Raw genomic sequence first — 20,789 nt, 5'->3', positions numbered from 1 at the left:
GGGGGGGGGTAATGGTATGGATGCATCCCTAGTAAATATCGCAATGTATTCTTATGCACCTGATTATCGATACACATATAGGAGGATTTTTATTAATATATTTTGCTAACGTGAGCCAATAAGTACAGGAGTGTTTATCTCGTCAGGAGAAAACCTACAGGAAACGGACAGGAAGATTCGGAGGAGGGAGCCTAGGAAGGGAGCCAGATACGGTGAGGTGGATTAGGACAGGGCCTGAGCTCATGTTAAGGCACACTGCTCCGTCTGTTCAGCAGCCATGCTTCTGCCACTTTAAAACAAACTAACAAACAAACAGATAACGGTGTATTAAAACGAGTTCCCTTTCATCGTTTTCATTTCTCGCACGAGGGGGCGTGGCTACGAGCGCCAGATCCTCCACGCGAAGCCGTGTAGAATTCTCGGACGTACGACCTGACAGTGCGGTCCGCACAATGCCACGTACGTGGACACATTCAGTTCTCACACACACACACACACACACACACACACACACACGCTTTCACACACCGCCCCCTACAGGTATGGAAGAATGAATATCGGTAGCCAGGCGCAGTAACCGCTCGCACCAAAGCTGTACACAGATGATGCATTCGATGTTTACGATACGTTTTTATAAATAAACGCTATTCTACAACTTAAATATTTTTTGGTGCAGGTAAAGTTTGAAATAAATAGCATTTGAACACCGAGTCACTTTTATGGCTGTCTGTTCGCTCTGCTGCACGTGGACGGACACGTGATGCGTGTCGATTTGGTCCCTTCGCTGAGCAGAGAGGGATTTTTTTCTTTTCTTTTCTTGGAGTGCGTTCAAGATCAATGTTACAAACAAGCCGCCGCCGCTGTGCAGAACGAACCGAGGAGGCGTGTTCTCTCTCGCTCTCTCTCCTTGTGCCAGAAACCGCTATAGCGCATATCAAAGTGTTTGTATCGACGTCTGTGTGTCATCCTGCCCACGGTAGGTCGAGGGTGGGGCACTTCGGGTGTCTGAACGGACGGGTGAACTGGGAGGTGGAGTGCTCCTGCTACCCCTCGCTGCGGTTGCTGAGGTAACGAGGGACGAGGCGTGGAAAGGTTCCTAGGGAGGAGGGGTCTGATGAGGGAAGTTTGAGGAAGTGGGCGGAGTCGGCAGTGGTTTCTTTAAACTTTTTGTTTCCCCGAGGCGATGCTATGGTGCAGTTTGGCATCCAGCTCGACGTAGCATCCTTTAGTGCAGTCCAGGAAGTAGAGCTTATCAGACACCACGGTCGGGTCGAAACCGTCGCGGCGTAGCTCCGTCTTCTGGAACTTGTAGGTTCCTGCGCGAAGGAGAACCATAAGAGGAGAGATGTACTACTTGGATCATTGAAAATACGGATACATGTATGTGCAGAAAAGTTCTTCCTAATAATAGAAGTAATAAAATAAGTAACGATGGAGGACGGTTCCTGCGTTCAAGATGGCCGCCGTGCTCCGTCCTGCGTTCGTTATATCCGCAATACTAAGATACACGTCGTCTCACTGAAGGAAGCAAATGTTATATTTGTTCAGTTCTGATTGGTCAGAAGGTGCGGATTAGTTTTCTAGAACAGCAGCTCTGATCGTAGTGCAGGTTTATGTTAATGAGTGTTCTTATACGTTATTGTTTCTATGGTAACGGCTCGTTCACGGGGACGTGTACGGGGCGGACGATCCGCTGATGATAAACTGGGGATTTAAGAACGTGTGCGGTCGTTAATATGGTGACGTTTTGTGTAAGGAGACGTTTATTATACGTTTATGGAAGGAGTCTCCAGTGTCGGTGCTTTGGTAATGGAATCAGAACCGGGTCACAGTGATGTAGAAGACTCACCGGTCTTGTTGACCTCAGGCAGGAAGCGCAGGAACACCGGGCGGGCGTAGGGGGGCAACGCCTTCTCCAGCTCCCTGCTGAACCTCCCCAGGTCTGTGGTGTGGTCCGGGTCTGCGATGGCCGCCATGCCGGCTTTACCCTCTGCACCTGGTGAGGAACGACAAGAAGTTAGAGTCCGAGTCGAGAAAGAGGAAAAACAAACAGATCCAGAAAGACTTTGAGAAAGCAGAGAACAGAGTGATCATTTATTCACTGGAAAACAAAACAAAACAAAAAGAACAGGATGGGACGACAGAAAGGAATAAAACAGAACAGGGGAAGAACAGAAGAAACTAATGATGAAGTAAATAAAGGCGGCAGGAAGCGGTGGACTCTCGGTACCTGGGACCTCGACACCGTACACCACCACGTCCTTCATGTCCAGCAGGCGGCTCAGCGTTCCCTCCACCTCAGTAGTGGAGACGTTCTCACCCTTCCAGCGGAACGTGTCTCCCGTACGGTCTCTAAAGTACATGTAGCCGAACTCGTCCATCACCAGCACGTCTCCTGCAGAAGGACAGGAGAACCGCGTCACTGACAGGCTGCTATACACTCGTTCATCATAAACAGTCTAAATACATCCCCACTGCCCCACCCTGCTCCACCCTGCTCCACCCTGCTCCCCACTGCCCCACCCTGCTCCCCACTGCTCCCCACTGCCCCACCCTGCTCCCCACTGCCCCACCCTGCTCCACACTTCCCCACCCTGCTCCCCACTGCCCCACCCTGCTCCACCCTGCTCCCCACTGCTCCCCACTGCCCCACCCTGCTCCCCATCCTGCCCCACCCTGCTCCACCCTGCTCCCCATCCTGCCCCACCCTGCTCCCCACTGCCCCACCCTGCCCCACCCTGCTCCCCACTGCCCCACCCTGCTCCACACTTCCCCACCCTGCTCCCCACTGCCCCACCCTGCTCCACCCTGCTCCCCACTGCTCCCCACTGCCCCACCCTGCTCCCCATCCTGCCCCACCCTGCTCCCCACTTCTCCACACTTCCCCACCCTGCTCCCCACTGCCCCACCCTGCTCCACCCTGCTCCCCATCCTGCCCCACCCTGCTCCCCACTGCCCCACCCTGCCCCACCCTGCTCCACACTTCCCCACCCTGCTCCCCACTGCCCCACCCTGCTCCACCCTGCTCCACCCTGCTCCCCACTGCTCCCCACTGCCCCACCCTGCTCCCCATCCTGCCCCACCCTGCTCCACCCTGCTCCCCACTTCTCCACACTTCCCCACCCTGCTCCCCACTGCCCCACCCTGCTCCACCCTGCTCCCCACTGCCCCACCCTGCCCCACCCTGCCCCACCCTGCTCCCCACTGCCCCACCCTGCCCCACCCTGCTCCACCCTGCTCTACCCTGCTCCCCACTGCCCCACCCTGCTCCCCACTGCCCCACCCTGCCCCACCCTGCTCCCCACTGCCCCACCCTGCTCTACCCTGCTCCCCACTGCTCCACCCTGCTCCCCACTGCTCCACCCTGCCCCCCACTGCTCCACCCTGCTCCCCCCTGCTCCACTAGAAATGTTTTTTGGGTTCTCCAGTTACATTCAGCCAATTTAAAATATTTCTTCCCGACTGTAGTTGTCACACATGTAGATCACACATCCTGCTTAATTGGGCAATGATCACAAACACAGTGTAAATACATTTAACCATTCTTTAGTCTTTATCTTTCAAAAAATTAACAAAATCATTGCATTTTCTGACGATAATAAACACGAACTTATAAAACAGTCTCATTGTTATAAATTTTCTGTTTTTTCTCTCCTTAAGGTTTTATTTTTCTCTTGTATTTTTTTGTAATTCTTTACAACCTTGGTGAACTCTTTATGCCAGAGGTTCCCCTGTACGCATGGGGAAACCTTCATGCGTAGGGAACTCCTTACACCCTTTAACATTTTACTCTTAATGCATCATTCTTTATGCATGTTTATGCCCCGGTGGCCCTTTACACACTCTCTGGGAACACTTTACCCCCTCACGGAACTCTTTATGCAACAGGAACTCTATACCTCTTCTGGAACCCTACAGCCTTCAACATTTTACTTTTCATGCATCAGAAACTCTTTATGCTCAAAGGGAACACTTTACACCCCAAAAGGTTCTCTCTATGCCCCTTGAGGAACTTTTAATGCTCCAAGAGTATGTCCTTGGGGCATTAAAATTCCCCTTTTATGTCCTCGAAGAACTCTTTAGACCAGGAACTATTTACACCTCGGGGTAGTTCAGCATCGCTTCAGGCTCTGTCTGAAGATTATCATCACGAACACGAACACGAACACGAACACACACACACACACACACACACACACACACACACACACCTGACAGGTAAGCGCTGTCCCCTTTCTTAAAGACACTCTGTGCGATCTTTTTACTGGTGGCGGACTGGTTAACGTAGCCGTCAAAGCGTCTCAGGGGGTCATTCTGGATGATTCTGCCCACCAGCTGACCCGGTTCACCTGGAGAACACAGAGACAACACCAGCTGAGGATTTCAGATCACATAACACTACCTGTGAAAGGGGGGGGGGGGGCTTCTCTAGTGACAGAGAAAAGAGAGAAACAGTCACTAATAAAGCCAAAGGGTGCCAATAGTTTATTCTTGGTGGAAACACATTTTGATGACACTGTGTAGTGGAAAGGTTAAAAAACTACAAAAGTGTAAGATTGTGTGTGTGTGTGTGTGTGTGTGTGTGTGTGTGTGTGTGTGTGTGTGTACACTAACCTGGACCACATGGTATACACACTCCATCAGGTCCTCTGATGAGCTCCATGGTCTCCTCGTTCACTCTGACCAGACGGATGGGGTAGACGAAGGGCAGGATACGGCTGTTAAAGCCACACGCACCGGTCTACACACACATACACACGCGCGCACACACACAAATGTTAATGTTAAATAAACGTCTTCTTACAGAAAATCTCACCATATCAATGATTACACGTTTTTTAATCTGTTTGTTATCAGTGGAGCGTGCGCTGTACACGTCCCTGTGAACGAGCCGTTACTATAGAAACCATAACGAATCAGAGCGAGAGCATTAATATAAACCTGGGCTACTGTCAGACCTGCTGTTATAAAGAACTAATCACCACCTTCTGACCCAATCACAGTCCAGAACTCAGCAGCAGTGTGAGTGTTAAACAGAATCGAGTTACGTGCAGCGTAGAGCTTTTAGAATATTCCGGATATCCATCATCTGAAACGTGTCCAATACACACCCCTACACATTCACTTCAAAATGCATTAGCTAGGAAGTGGATTTCAGGAGAAGCTGTGCGTGTGTGTGTGTGTGTGTGTGTGTGTACACGCGCTCTCTCATTTTTCTTTCTCTTCGTCTCACCTTGTTATCGAAGTTGCCGAGGCTGCAGTTACACTCAGTGGCGCCGTAGAACTCTGCGATCTGCGGTACGTTAAAGCGCTGCATGAACTCCTCCCAGATGGACTGACGCAGACCGTTACCCAGCGCCATGCGCACACGGTGACGCTGCTCCACATCCCGCACCGGCTGATTCAGCAAATAACGACAGATCTCACCGATATACTGCACGATCTGTGTGGGAGAGAGAGACAGAGATTGTGTGTGAGGGAGAGCGGTACACATTGAGAAAAAGAAAGAGAGAGACAGACAGTGAGAAAGAGAGAGATTGTGTATGAGAGAGATACACATTAAGAAAGAGAGACAGTGAGAGACACAGTGAGAAAGAGGGAGAGAGAGAGATACACATTGAGAAAGAGAGAGACAATGAGAGACACAGTGAGAAAGAGGAAGAGAGACAGAGGGCAAGAGAGACAGTGAGAGAGAGACAGAGAGCGAGGGAGAGAGACAGAGGGAGAAAGACACCGTGAGAGAGAGCGGGAGAGAGACAGATGGAGAGAGAGACAGTGATTTGGCATGGGCGTGGTTTGCGTGTGTTTGTATTGTGTAGTCTTTACAGACAGGAAGCTGTAGTAGTTGGCGTTGTTTATTTTGGGACGAGGACATTTTCTCCTGACATGGGTTGTGTAGGGAGTAAAGGTCGCACCCTATTCACTACATGGTGCACTATTTTGGGAGTTCTGCTATTTTCTACTTCCATCCAAAATTTCATTAGATGAGAGCGAATACCCAGAATGCACTGTAATGTGCAGCGAACAGGAAGTAGGACACTATTTCAGGCAGGAAGATTGTTTTTTCTTTTGTTCAGATCAGGACAGAACATTTTAAATCTGAGTTTCTCCATAAAAGAGGCTGAGAGGAATTGAAAGGAACGGGGCGGAGTCAACTCTGTAGCTATGGACACGAGCCATAACGTAATCAGTGTGATATGAAGATCTCACGTGTTTCTCCGTGTCTGACTCTCACCGTGCAGTTATATTTGATGCAGTCCTCCCAGAATTTGGATGCTGAGAACTTCTTCTTGATGACGACGGTCATGCCGTGGATCAGACACTGGCCGACGCCCACAATGTTCCCTGGCACACAAGAAGATGTAAGTTTGGAATCATCAGGAAAAAACTGTGCTAATGAAATAAGGTTATGTTCCCTGAGCTACAGGATACACGGCATTCCAACTGAAATAAAAAAAAAATAGTGTACGCTTTGAAAAGTGAGAGGCCACGCCTCCTTTACTCAGATTGACAGTTACAAAGGCCACACCTCCCCTACTTACAGCGACAGATACAAAGGCCACACCTCCTCCACTTACAGTGACAGATACAGACACCACACCTCCTCAGTAAAGACACATACAATGGCCACACCTCCTCAGTAAAGACAGATACAGAGGCCACACCTCCTCAGTAAAGACAGATACAGAGGCCACACCTCTTCAGTAAAGACCGACAAAGGCCACACCTCCTCAGTAAAGACAGAAACAGAGGCCACACCTCCTCAGTAAAGACAGATACAGTGGCCACACCTCCTCAGTAAAGACAGATACAGAGGCCACACCTCCTCAGTAAAAACAGATTACAGAGGCCACACCTCCTCAGTAAAGACAGATACAGAGGCCACACCTCTTCAGTAAAGACCGACAAAGGCCACACCTCCTCAGTAAAGACAGAAACAGAGGCCACACCTCCTCAGTAAAAACAGATACAGTGGCCACACCTCCGCAGTAAAGATAGATACAGTGGCCACACCTCCTCAGTAAAGACAGATACAGAGGCCACACCTCCTCAGTAAAAACAGATTACAGAGGCCACACCTCCTCAGTAAAGATAGATACAGTGGCCACACCTCCTCCACTCAGCTGGATAGATACAGAAGCCATGCCTCCTCAACTCAGATTAACTATACAGAAGCCACGCCTCCTCCACGCACATTGATTATACAGAAGCCACGCCTCCTCCACTACGACCGATAGATGCAGAGGCCACGCTCCCTTCAACTAAGGCCGACAGACACATAGGCCACTCCTCCTCCTATTATAGTCACAGATGCAGAGGCCACACCTCCTCAGTTAAGACTGACAGATACAGAAGTCACGCCTCTTCTACTCAGATTTATAGATACAGAGGCCACACCCATTTCAGCTAAGACTGACAGCTATAGAAGGGACGCCCAGTCGAGTGTTTTGAGTAGTTGCAATGAAATTCTTAAATTGTTTATTTAAAGTGTAAAAAGGAGGAAGTGACCTTGTTTACACACTTCCTGTACAGTTTATCCGACAGGAAGTGTTCAGCGAGCGTTGTCTCACCTGCCGAGTGGTAAAGCGGGAGACAGTCGTACAGCACGTCCTCCGACCGCATCCTGAAACCGTAATACACCAGAGCAGCCATACGGTAATACCTACAACACGCGCACACACACACACACACACACACACACACACACACACACACACACACACACATGCACACACACAGAGTGAGTGATATCAGGAGAAAGACAGATGAAGAGAAAAGACAGAAGAGAAGAAAGAGAAGAAAGTTAAATGTTAGATGAAGAAAAGAGAACGGAACAGAAAGGAGAAGAAGCAACGAGAAAAGATGAGATGAGATGAGAGAAGATAAGCAAAGAGAAGAAAAGAAGAGAGGCAATGAGAAGAGAAGAGGAGGAGAATAGAGGAGAGAAGAGGAGTTGAGAGGAGAAAAGAAGAGGAGAGAAGAGGAAAGAAGAGAAGGTGAGAGAAGAAGAGGAGAGAAGAGGAAAGAAGAGAAGGTGAGAGAAGAAGAGGAGAGCAGAGGAGCTGAGAGGAGAAAAGAAGAGGAGAGAAGAGGAAAGGAGGAGAGGAGAATAGTCCTCTGGATAGAGGAGAGGATAGAAGAGCGTAGGAAAGAACAGAAGAGAGGAGAAGGAAGAGAGAAGAGGAAAAAAGAGAAGAGAGAAGGGAGGAGAGAAAATATTTTGTACCTGCTGTGGACGACGATCGCAGCTTTCGGCATTCCAGTAGTTCCAGATGTGTAAATGTAGAAGAGACGATCTAACGGGGAGAATCACATCAGATCAGAATTCAGAGCCATGTGGACCTTTAACACCCAGATAATCTCTCTACATGTGATTGGCTGACGTACCGGTGAAGCCGCGCTGTGGTTGGCTGGGCTTGTGTGTGGGTGCGGCCTGGAGGAGTGGCTCTAAACACTCGGTTCCCTCAGGTACTCGCTTGGGATCCCAATCACCAGAACAGAAGAGCTTTACGGATTTCCCCATGGAGCTGTGCACCTCACACATCGCTGACAGACAGACAGACAGAAATACTTTAAATACATATTCATGTTTAAACTTCACATGAACAGCTCTGAGATGCAGATTCTGGTGGGCGTGGTATGTGTCCTATTTGCATATTCATGCATATGCATCGATTTCTAGCATTTTTAATGAGGTTGAAGTTGAAGATGTGTATCTAGAGCGTTATTTTAGGGGTTCATTCCCCCTCTCTCTCTCTCTCTCTCTCTATTCCCCGTCTCTCATTATTCTCCGTCTCTTCAAGTTAATAAGACAAAAAAAAAATTAATACTCAAAGTGTAAACTCTTCCACTTTCCTGAAGAAAACTTGGGTATAATGCACTGACACTGGAGACTCCTTCCATATATTAAAGTAAATAAATATTTATTAATTCTCGCTACAGAAAACTTCACCATGGCAACGATTTTGAAAAAATTTTATGTGGAGCATGTGCTGTCCCTGTGAACGAGCCGTTACTATAGAAACCGTAAGACGGACAGGGAAAACAATAAAATGCCGAGTCGGCTGAATCCAGGTGGAGTTCGGCAGGTTTTGTGTTTACTCGCGTCTCTTCTACTTTGCTCGACTTTTATGGCCTGAACACCTCTCACCCCCCTTCACCCCGCCACCTCTCACCCCGAGGGTTCAGATGACCATCAGATTATGGCATGAAACGCTATTTCACAACCATATTTTAAATCCAGAGCGCACTCCAGTGACTAATCTGGGTTAAGAAGTGGCGCGAGTTTCACTTCCCTCCTGTTCTCTAGTATGATTCATTTCATAACACGCTCTCTCTTACTACATTTACTCTGTAACCGTGACGGTTTACTCACGAAGCTGGAGACGTGGTGCGACTGTACAGATCCACAAGTGAAACGGACGTGTTAATGGGTTAAATGATGAATACACCAGACCTACTCGGCTAATTAGCAAACCGTTAACGAGCCAAATTAGGCGTGCGATTACATGATTTAAAAGAAACAAAATAAATAATCACAACAAAAACTTGTAAAATTCTATTTGTTAGACACTCGTTCACTAAAAACAAACAGAATGTAGACTCACTCATGCAAGTGAGTAATTATTCAGGTTAGCAACACTATTTCAGTAAGTGAACCCATTAGTACACTCACATCCGTTTCACGTCCGTTTCACGTCCGTGTGCCGAGTCGGAACCCGAGTGATGTTGCGCTGTCTTTGTTTTTTTCCTCCGTTACACACTAACATTCTACGGTTTCAAATATTTATTTTAGATTCTGTATTTATTTATCAAATTGCAATATTATTTATTCATTATTAAAATATCAGAATAATATAAATAATATTTTTTTACTGAGAAGAGCTCAAACTAATACATTCATTAATACATAATTAATTACTACTCGACGGAAATCATCTCCATGACGATGAGTCGAACTGCTCGGAGTGGATTCTGTCCCTCACCGTCAGTCAGCTCGCTGCCAAACACCACGGCTTTGGCGTTGGAGATGTTGACGCAGTGCACCAGGGCCTCCAGACGCAGGTTGAAGTTGATGAGCGCCGCCTCGATGCCCATCTTGGCCATGCCCAGCCACAGACCGACGTACTGCGAGCGGTTCTCCATGAACAGAGCAACCACGTCGCCCTCCCTGAAGCCGCGCTCGTGCAGCAGGTTGGCCACACGGTTCGAGTACTCGTCCAGCTGCCTGAAGCTCCACCGCTCGCCCGTGCCCTCGAAGATCAGCGCCGTCTTGTCGCCGTACTTCTGTACCGACTCGGCGAAGATCTTGGGGATGGTGTTACGCTCATGCAGGTGTCGCTTCACGTTCAGCTTCACTTTCAGCAGCACTACGGCGGCACTGTGGGAAAAAAAAACGGATCAGATTTCACCTCAACATACAACAGTGTCTGTTAACCAAATTAAAGCTGCAGTAAGTAACTTCTGATCTGTAAAAAATAACACAAATATAACACTACGCAAACTGCCAAAACATCGCATTTCTACATCAACATAAAATCCTCGAGCAAAATGTGACTCTGGAAGCACGAAAACCTTTTGAAAGCTTATTTTTAAATTTAAAATCATAATAGCACTGAAAAACTTTACCTACACACGGCATACAAGTTATACAAGTTTAAAATAAAAGCTAAATAAATATAAAATAAAATAAAAACTACACAACCAAATAAAATGTTTTTTAAAAAATAAATAAGTTAAATAAATATAAAATATTAGGATTCTGGGCTTGATATAATGTTTAGATCATGTTGATGTAGTGGGTTTTTTAATGATTATATTTGTATTTTTTTTAATAATAAAAAGGTCAGCTGGTTTTATGTTTAAATAATATTATGCTAAAAAATTCAAAGTGTAAAATATGAATATTTACAGATTAAATTTTTTATTTTTTTTGTAGGCATTAAATAAAGTATCAAACTTTTATTTTGTAAGGCAGCACTGCTTCCTGTTCTGCCGGCAGTGTGTTGGTGTTTATAGCTGCTATAACGGAAGTGAGAACAGGAAGTAGCGTATTTCAAAAATGTTCCCTGACTATAAACCGTTACAAAGCATGAAGTGTCGATTAATAAATGTGGTGTAATAAACATCAGTCCACGGTGGTGTGTGAAAATGACGCACTTCGGGTCGTATCACACTGTGCGAGTTATTTTTGTATAAAACCACACAGTCCGTTGTGTGTACACACACTCCTGTAGCCGAGTGTCATCTCCGGGTCGTGATCATTACGACGCACGGTTACTGTTACGGTGGAACGAGTCGAACCCGTCTGGGTTTTCTGAACAAACCCAGCTGTGTTCAGCTTCTTCAGATCCTGTAGAACAGGACAGAGCTGATTTACAGGCTAGATTTACAAGCTAGGACAGTGTAAAGCTAACATATTGTAAAGCTAGGATAGTGTAAAGCTAACATATTGTAAAGCTAGGACAGTGTAAAGCTAGGACAGTGTAAAGCTAGGACTTGAAAAACTATGACAGTGTAAAGCTAGGACAGTGTAAAGCTAACATAGTGTAAAGCTAGGACAGTGTAAAGCTAGGACAGTGTAAAGCTAACATAGTGTAAAGCTAGGATAGTGTAAAGCTAAGACAGTGTAAAGCTAGGACAGTGTAAAGCTAACATAATATAAAGCTAGGATAGTGTAGAGCTAGGACATTGTAAAGCTAGGACAGTGTAAAGCTAACATAGTGTAAAGCTAGGACAGTGTAAAGCTAACATAGTGTAAAGCTAGGACAGTGTAAAGCTAACATAGTGTAAAGCTAACATAGTGTAAAGCTAGGACAGTGTAAAGCTAGGACAGTGTAAAGCTAACAGTGTAAAGCTAGGACAGTGTAAAGCTAACATAGTGTAAAGCTAGGACAGTGTAAAGCTAACAGTGTAAAGCTAGGACAGTGTAAAGCTAGGACAGTGTAAAGCTAACATAGTGTAAAGCTAACATAGTGTAAAGCTAGGACAGTGTAAAGCTAGGACAGTGTAAAGCTAACATAGTGTAAAGCTAGGACAGTGTAAAGCTAGGACAGTGTAAAGCTAGGACAGTGTAAAGCTAACATAGTGTAAAGCTAGGACAGTGTAAAGCTAGGACAGTGTAAAGCTAGGACAGTGTAAAGCTAGGACAGTGTAAAGCTAACATAGTGTAAAGCTAGGACAGTGTAAAGCTAACATAGTGTAAAGCTAGGACAGTGTAAAGCTAACATAGTGTAAAGCTAACATAGTGTAAAGCTAGGACAGTGTAAAGCTAGGACAGTGTAAAGCTAACAGTGTAAAGCTAGGACAGTGTAAAGCTAACATAGTGTAAAGCTAGGACAGTGTAAAGCTAACAGTGTAAAGCTAGGACAGTGTAAAGCTAGGACAGTGTAAAGCTAACATAGTGTAAAGCTAACATAGTGTAAAGCTAGGACAGTGTAAAGCTAGGACAGTGTAAAGCTAACATAGTGTAAAGCTAGGACAGTGTAAAGCTAGGACAGTGTAAAGCTAGGACAGTGTAAAGCTAGGACAGTGTAAAGCTAGGACAGTGTAAAGCTAGGACAGTGTAAAGCTAACATAGTGTAAAGCTAGGATAGTGTAAAGCTAAGACAGTGTAAAGCTAGGACAGTGTAAAGCTAACATAATATAAAGCTAGGACAGTGTAAAGCTAACATATTGTAAAGCTAGGACAGTGTAAAGCTAACATAGTGTAAAGCTAGGACAGTGTAAAGCTAACATAGTGTAAAGCTAGGACAGTGTAAAGCTAACATAGTGTAAAGCTAGGACAGTGTAAAGCTAACATAGTGTAAAGCTAGGACAGTGTAAAGCTAGGACAGTGTAAAGCTAACATAGTGTAAAGCTAGGACAGTGTAAAGCTAGGACAGTGTAAAGCTAACATAGTGTAAAGCTAGGACAGTGTAAAGCTAGGACAGTGTAGAGCTAACATAGTGTAAAGCTAGGACAGTGTAAAGCTAGGACAGTGTAAAGCTAACATAGTGTAAAGCTAGGACAGTGTAAAGCTAGGACAGTGTAAAGCTAACATAGTGTAAAGCTAACATAGTGTAAAGCTAGGACAGTGTAAAGCTAGGACAGTGTAAAGCTAACATAGTGTAAAGCTAGGACAGTGTAAAGCTAGGATAGTGTAAAGTTAGGACAGTGTAAAGCTAACATAATATAAAGCTAGGATAGTGTAGAGCTAGGACATTGTAAAGCTAGGACAGTGTAAAGCTAACAGATTGTAAAGCTAGGACAGTGTAAAGCTAACATGGTGTAAAGCTAGGACAGTGTAAAGCTAGGACAGTGTAAAGCTAACATAGTGTAAAGCTAGGACAGTGTAAAGCTAGGACAGTGTAAAGCTAACATAGTGTAAAGCTAGGACAGTGTAAAGCTAGGACAGTGTAAAGCTAGGACAGTGTAAAGCTAGGACAGTGTAAAGCTAACATGGTGTAAAGCTAGGACAGTGTAAAGCTAGGACAGTGTAAAGCTAACATAGTGTAAAGCTAGGACAGTGTAAAGCTAGGACAGTGTAAAGCTAGGACAGTGTAAAGCTAACATAGTGTAAAGCTAGGACAGTGTAAAGCTAGGACAGTGTAAAGCTAGGACAGTGTAAAGCTAACATAGTGTAAAGCTAGGACAGTGTAAAGCTAGGACAGTGTAAAGCTAACATAGTGTAAAGCTAGGACAGTGTAAAGCTAGGACAGTGTAAAGCTAACATAGTGTAAAGCTAGGACAGTGTAAAGCTAACAGTGTAAAGCTAGGATAGTGTAAAGCTAGGACAGTGTAAAGCTAGGACAGTGTAAAGCTAACAGATTGTAAAGCTAGGACAGTGTAAAGCTAGGACAGTGTAAAGCTAACATAGTGTAAAGCTAGGACAGTGTAAAGCTAGGACAGTGTAAAGCTAGGACAGTGTAAAGCTAACATAGTGTAAAGCTAGGATAGTGTAAAGCTAGGACAGTGTAAAGCTAACATAATATAAAGCTAGGATAGTGTAGAGCTAGGACATTGTAAAGCTAGGACAGTGTAAAGCTAACAGATTGTAAAGCTAGGACAGTGTAAAGCTAGGACAGTGTAAAGCTAACATAGTGTAAAGCTAGGACAGTGTAAAGCTAGGACAGTGTAAAGCTAGGACAGTGTAAAGCTAACATAGTGTAAAGCTAGGATAGTGTAAAGCTAGGACAGTGTAAAGCTAACATAATATAAAGCTAGGATAGTGTAGAGCTAGGACATTGTAAAGCTAGGACAGTGTAAAGCTAACATGGTGTAAAGCTAGGACAGTGTAAAGCTAGGACAGTGTAAAGCTAGGACTTGAAAAACTAAGACAGTGTAAAGCTGAATAACTCCAAAACTCCCTCTCACTCTAAAGAGTAAACTGTTTTTTAAGTCACAACTACAAAACGGTCCATTATGCGTGTGTGTGTGTTAACAATTAGTTTGTATATATACCAACACTGTATATAAAGTAACACACACATTATATAACACAACTACATGTTAAAATAGAAGCTATATAAAATATTTATTTAAACATACATATTTATTACTGTTACTATTAAATTTTAAAAATACATATTTGTTTTTCTATTGTATCAGTTTATCACATTATCACGCAAAATGCTAAAAGTTTATCACGATAATATCCCCTTTGTTTAATACCAGTGAGGCATCTTTCTGCTTTTTAAAACATGACTGAATTTTCAATCCAGTAAGAAGTTATTTGTTTGTATTTACAGAGAGGCTTCCGGACCGTTTCGACTGTTTGAACGTTGATGTGTAATATTTGCATATTCAAATGCGAATGATATGCATGTGTGAATATTTAAATCTACTGAAACATGCTTCCTAAAGGTTCTGCTTGAGGTACAGAAAGAGCGACTTGGGCTTTAAATTTTGCACCGAATCATTTGATTGTATTTTAAAGAGGTTTCCTCTTTCTCGATGATGAATCATTTTTGTTATAAATATAAAATAAAAGTAAACTCACAGGTTTTTAAAAAAAATAATTTTTTTTTAAAGCAACACAATAGTTTTGCTGGAAGTTTCTTAGTGAAGCTAGATATCAGCATGTGTAATATGGCAGAAATGCACAATTGATTGATTTTCCCCTTGTCCCGAGCATGTGATCACTCCGTCGTGCTTACTGCAGGTCTCGGCCGATGGTCTTCATAAACACACGCAGCGAGTCCCATCCTCCGGTTCCCAGGAAGAAGATGACGACAGCAGGAAGAACCTGAAACCAGGGCAGAGCCAGGACCAGCCTGAGCACGAAGAGCAGGACGGTGGTACACGCCAGCCGTAACATCCTACACACACACACACACACAAAGTTAATCAACTTTATAAAATATCATATGAAATGTGTTACAGCTAAGGCTGGGCGATATGACCGAGATATCACATCACGATACCGAAAGACGATATGGGACGTGTATCCGTTTAGTTACTTTAAACGGAAAAGGGTTTAAAAATAAATAAATAAATAATCATTTTAATAAATACTAACAAATAGATTTACAATTTCTAAAAGTCCAGTGGAAAATGTTCCCGTTAAATGAGCTGCTTCTAATCAGGGTTCGTAAACTCATAAAGTTCATCAACTGTTATCATCCCCTTCATAAAATAAACGATAGGAGTTCAACTCGAACAGAAACGCAGCGCGCTCACTGATAACATGCGCAATAATCAGCAGGGAAAAAAGAGATAAGGCAGGATGTACAGTAGAGCTCTGACGTGAGAGGAACATGATCCGCCATCTTTACACCGCGGTATAAACTCCGCAGGGCAAGAGTCCTCTCCTCCTCACGCTCATCAATGAAACATCACATGGGATTTTATTACTGTTTCTCACACACTCACACACACACACACTGGAGTGAGCGAGATTTCGTCACGCTTTCACCACATTTCTATCTTTACTTGTTTGCTTTCAGGTTGCCATGGTTTCACTGCGACGCCATACACACAAGCTAGCTACAGAACGTATAGACATTTAAATAATAATAATAATAATAATAATAATAATAATAATAATAATAATAATAACAACGTAGGTATCTCAGCGTATCGGCGGAGTTGTGAGAAGATCAACGCTATAATTTATTTATGGAAATGGATATTTTCATGGCAAGATCAAGGGAAGTAAAACGGGACGTTCGATTAAAATCTTAAACGTTTCAACGACAAAAACTATTTATAAGATCTAAAATTCTAAAAATCTAAAATTTATAAGGATATGTATTTTCTGAAGAGACAATACTGCGCGGTTTAATAACGTTAAGAACGGGAAAGTCTGATTGAAGCGTATTTAACGATATCGTATCGGCGTCCGAGACGCCACGATACCACGTGTTCTTCTCCCGATACGATACCGAAACCTCGAGTGTCACCCGATACCGATACCCGTCCGATATCCTTTTCTTTAAAGTCCCCGTGAAGCGCCTTGAAACGCGCAGCGTTATTCGACGTGTTGACATAATCTCCACTGAAACAGGAAGTCAGGGCGGGATATATTGAATGGCTCCGCCCCCTTTTTAAACAGCCAAGAGCGTTTAACTTAGCTCACAGCCCGGGATAAGCCGTACTCAACGGTGAGTACCACGGATTTTTATAACGTTGGGGGCGGGGCACTTCAGGTTCTAGACAGCGTTTGATTGGACAGAAAATCTGATGAGACGCTGAATGATGTCATTCTGTTCATACTAAAATCATAAAACATGTTCATACTAAAAGCCACAGAAGCTCCATTTTGATTTAAAATTGTAAATAAAACCGAAGCGCATGATGGTTAAAGGCTTTCACATAAAAATCACTTATAAATAATAAAGTGTAAATATAATCAAATCAACCCTAACGTAATAAAAAAAATAGTCTCTACATTTCTTTTTCAAATCCAATTCCAATCTTTGCCATTTGGTACAGGATGTAATGTCTGATGTGCTTTCTCCGATGTCGAGGTACGAGATCATGCTTTGCAGAGATTAGACTGAAATTAATCATTTATTTTGTATAGAAGTTACATTAAGCAGCTACATGTAAAATAACAGGAGCTATTGTTTTAAAAAAATTTGTTCCTGTTGTAGAAATGACGCAATATTCTCTGGAAAGTATCATCGTATTTTTGCCCACTCTGTTTTTCCCCCCAGTGAGACGTCCTGCTGCGTTTAAATCATATCACACCATCATCAAAATCACCTCACCGCTTCTCCTTTAGAGCCGTAAACATTCAATAATATATACACACGCTGATTTATATAAACAAATGTGTTTCAATGACAGGGTGCCAATACTTTAACCTTGTCAGACAATGCTAAAATACAACACATACAGTATACACAGAGTCTTGTTCTTTTTATCTCACTAAATCTCATACCGCGCGCTGTTTTGGACGTAGCAGTGCTAGGTGCGGTGTACAGCGGCGTTATGCCCCGTGTAGCGAGCGTATACGGTGAACCGGAAGATTCCAGATTCAGATCCTGTAAAGATGGAGGATTACGAAAAGTAAACTCGAGCTACATAACCGGGACGAGGTGATACATGTCTGCACGCTTGCAGGAAACCATCAGCGTGAACATCCTGCACTCGAGTAAACATAAACGTGGACACGCCCGCCCCGGAGCGGACACTCGGGCCACTCGGAACATTAGCTTGAATTCCCGGTTGTTGGAAGTGCCACCTGATCCGACTAAAATCTGTCTGATCAAAAAACAGGCACGAAAAAACGTCGCGTTCTTCACTGCCATTTGACACCAAAGAGAGTTCTACCCCAAACTCCAGTACTGTTATAACCCCTGACCCCGCCCACCCAACCCCACCCAAACAGGGGCAGACTGACTGACAGATGATGTCACTATGGAATAAAACCAGAGAACTAGAACAGCCAACAAATGTGAAAATCAACCCTAAAATCAATAATATATTCTCTCTCTCTCTCTCTCTCTCTATATATATATATATATATATATATATATATATATATATATATATATATATATATATATATATATATATATATATATATATAAAAACCCAATGGTGTAGGGTTCCACACAGAACCTTTAAGGGTTCCACACAGACGCGAACCAAAAACCTTTTAATGTTAAACCTTTATTTCTAACAGTGTGTGCGCATTTACACACCCAGGAAAAAAGGGCTCTAAACTCTTGGCACCCTTACCTTACTTTTGTACCTTTAGTCTGTACCTTCTGACCTACAAAGCTGTGGGTAGCGTTTATGAGTTTATGTGGGCGTGGCTAAATGTAAACCAGCGTGAACATGAGCACACTCAGCATTTATCACCATACACACGCGATAATGAAGAAAATCTGACGTAGTGCTGGATGTAGTGCACTGGGTAGGGTGTACAGCATTTTATATCCCATGTAGTGAGCGTATATAGTGAACAGGAAGCTACTGGGGGCGCTCTCATTGGCCACAGAAAGATTTTACTAAACGATCGATAATTGATACCGCCTTTAAGTCCTCCTCAGAGGCTCACGGTACAAGTTCGGAGGTTGCGTTTTTACGACGTGTTGAGACTCTTTTTGTTTTTATTTATTAATCAACGACAAGAACTGAATGGTTGTCGGTTGTCGAGGTCGTATTCATGTTGGATTTTTGTTGGGGGGGGGGGGGGGGGGGGGGGTTCCTGAGTTACGACATTGTGATGGCGTTCATCTCGTCATCAGGGTATTTCTGATCGGATTTGAAGGCAGCATGAGACCCAGTAGAACGATCCCTCCATAGTGATCGCTGTGACAGATTGGGATGTGTCCTAAATGACTGAGCAAGTTTTGGTTTCAGTCTGGATGAACTCGCCAAGCATGCAAGCCATGTTCATGACCACATGGTGGATTTTTTTTTTTTGTTTTAGGGGGGAAATTTCGAACGTACAACTGCTTTTACAATTACTGCTATTAAAGACAAGAGAGAGAGAAAAAACAACGCATATGCTCCAGATATTAAACAGTGTCCGGGTACAAATTTCTAATTCCAATTTCAAGGTTTCCTTATAACTTAAAATAGCAATATAATAAAATAAATAGAGACGGTGTGATTGACAGAAGGAAGGATGGATGGACGGATGGATGCTCTATTTATCCAAAAAGGACGTTCAAGACTTCAACTAAACCGAGCAACAATCACTGAGTGAAAATATCTCTCCCCATCATTCAGTAAGATAATAATAATAATCAATATGACTATTTACGACCACCGTCTCACTTTACGGTAAGATTGTGTTTCCTAAGCAACCTGCTCAATGCGGAAGAGCTAACCAGCTTAATAGACGCGTTGTTAGCAACGACTAGCGTTAATAATTTCAATACATCTCGACTCAGTAGTTTATTTATATTTATTTACAAGACATGGATAAGATGTAATCGATCGTATGAGAGACTGAGGTGAGCGTTAATGAGAGAAATGAGCATCCCAGTGACAAGGTTGTCAAGAGGACAGTGGAGGGAGCCACAGCGTTCACGCACGAGCACCATCAATGAATAATACATCATGAAAATGCCGGAAATGGATTTTTTTTTTTTTGCGTGTGGCTAGAAATGAGGATGATTTTTCAAAATAATTATTCATTTGAATTAAACACGTTACCTCGCTTTGTGTCTATCCGCAATCCGGCGCGATGTGTAAGCACCACCTTTCCGTTCAATTCCCACCTTGATCAGATTAAAACCAAACCTCTACAGTGGGTTTTTTTTCCCCCCGCTTTCTTTTTTTAAATATCAGTGCCGGTGAATCTTCCGCCTGCTGATATCCGTCGCCATTTCACCTAGTCTGTTATTATCATTTGTTAAATATATATATTTATTTGTAAAAGGCAGATTGGCTGTAGCTCCCGGTAATTCAAAATGACCTTATAATTTTCTTAGCTAAACCCGCTCTTCCCTGTTCGCAGGCACTAAGCGCTGAGTGACGGGCTTGCTAACCAATCGCGTTGGAGCTCGGCCGTGACGTCACGCGGATTCGGGGTGGTGCTTCGGCTTCAGATAGTCAAACAAAAACGTGCTTCCTGGCTCCGTCCCAAACCGTAATAAAATCATGTGGTTAAATAATCCACCTAGTGTTGCGTACTATTTTGCAATACTACTCAGTGCAATATAAGAGTATACTTATTTTAGAGTCGTTAACTTTATATCTATATAGATGCACTATTAAAAACATGATTGAAGTAAAAGCTTGTCTACTGCACCCTATACCCTATACAGTGCTTGTTGGGACTGATCCAGGATTTCGCTGCAGTGCTGTGAGGTGTGTAAAGTGTCAGAAGCAGCAGGGTGGAGAAGCTGCGCATTGTCGTACCACCCCAGCACGCGAGCGCATGTTCGTGAGCGTCAAGTCTGCGCAAGAAGCTGCGCAATTGCGCATAATAAGCTGCCGTACTACACAGCCGTGTAGTAGACACCTGACCATCACACCCGTATGTGTGGTGCGTCGGAAAAAGTTGGAAGCGCAGTTGTACAGAATATCTCTGTATTACCCTGTAGCTTTACAATTTCCCCTTTCACTGGAACTAAGAAGCCCAAACACTGTTCCAGCATGACAATGCCCCTGTGCACAAAGCGAGCTCCATGAAGACATGATGGAAGGTGAAGGTTGGAAGAAGGTGGAAGAACTGGAGTGTCCTGCACAGAGTCCTGACCTCAACCCCACTGAAAAGCTTTGCGATGAACCGGAACTTTGACTTCCAACCATTTTGTAACACGATATTAATGGTTTATCAGAAGGAATTCAGAGTAAGAACTTCATTGTTCGGTGTAACTGCCTGTCTTACTGTGCATACGGCA

At 43.9% G+C, this 20,789-nt stretch overlaps 1 protein-coding gene across 1 annotated transcript; it reads right to left on the bottom strand.

Moving 5' to 3' along the window:
• Positions 1-11: 11 nt before the first annotated feature.
• On the bottom strand, positions 12-19,988 carry slc27a4 (solute carrier family 27 member 4). The gene is made up of 13 exons (XM_017488832.3): positions 19,597-19,988; positions 15,138-15,299; positions 9,987-10,381; positions 8,389-8,547; positions 8,228-8,297; positions 7,572-7,663; positions 6,236-6,345; positions 5,234-5,443; positions 4,615-4,741; positions 4,212-4,349; positions 2,231-2,395; positions 1,850-1,996; positions 12-1,316 (listed from the first exon to the last, which is right to left on the bottom strand). The coding sequence occupies exons 2-13, from the start codon at positions 15,296-15,298 to the stop codon at positions 1,159-1,161; spliced, it is 1,932 nt and encodes a 643-aa protein (XP_017344321.1). The 5' UTR covers position 15,299; positions 19,597-19,988; the 3' UTR covers positions 12-1,158.
• Between the last annotated feature and the right edge of the window lie 801 nt (positions 19,989-20,789).

Source organism: Ictalurus punctatus, chromosome 16, assembly GCF_001660625.3.
Source record: "Ictalurus punctatus breed USDA103 chromosome 16, Coco_2.0, whole genome shotgun sequence".
Classification (NCBI taxonomy): Eukaryota; Metazoa; Chordata; class Actinopteri; order Siluriformes; family Ictaluridae; genus Ictalurus; species Ictalurus punctatus.
Note: the sequence above shows the minus strand (reverse complement) of the source record. Positions and strands in the feature narration are given on the sequence as shown.

Bases quoted from the DNA above. Each gene is read 5' to 3' on its own strand.
- slc27a4 (XM_017488832.3), bottom strand. From the start codon at position 15,298: ATGTTACGGCTGGCGTGTACCACCGTCCTGCTCTTCGTGCTCAGGCTG. The intron at 10,382-15,137 runs GTAAGCACGACG...TTTTTCCCACAG, and splicing joins ACCATCGGCCGAGACCTGCA to TGCCGCCGTAGTGCTGCTGA. The intron at 2,396-4,211 runs GTGTGTGTGTGT...GTCCTTCTGCAG, and splicing joins GGACAGCGCTTACCTGTCAG to GAGACGTGCTGGTGATGGAC.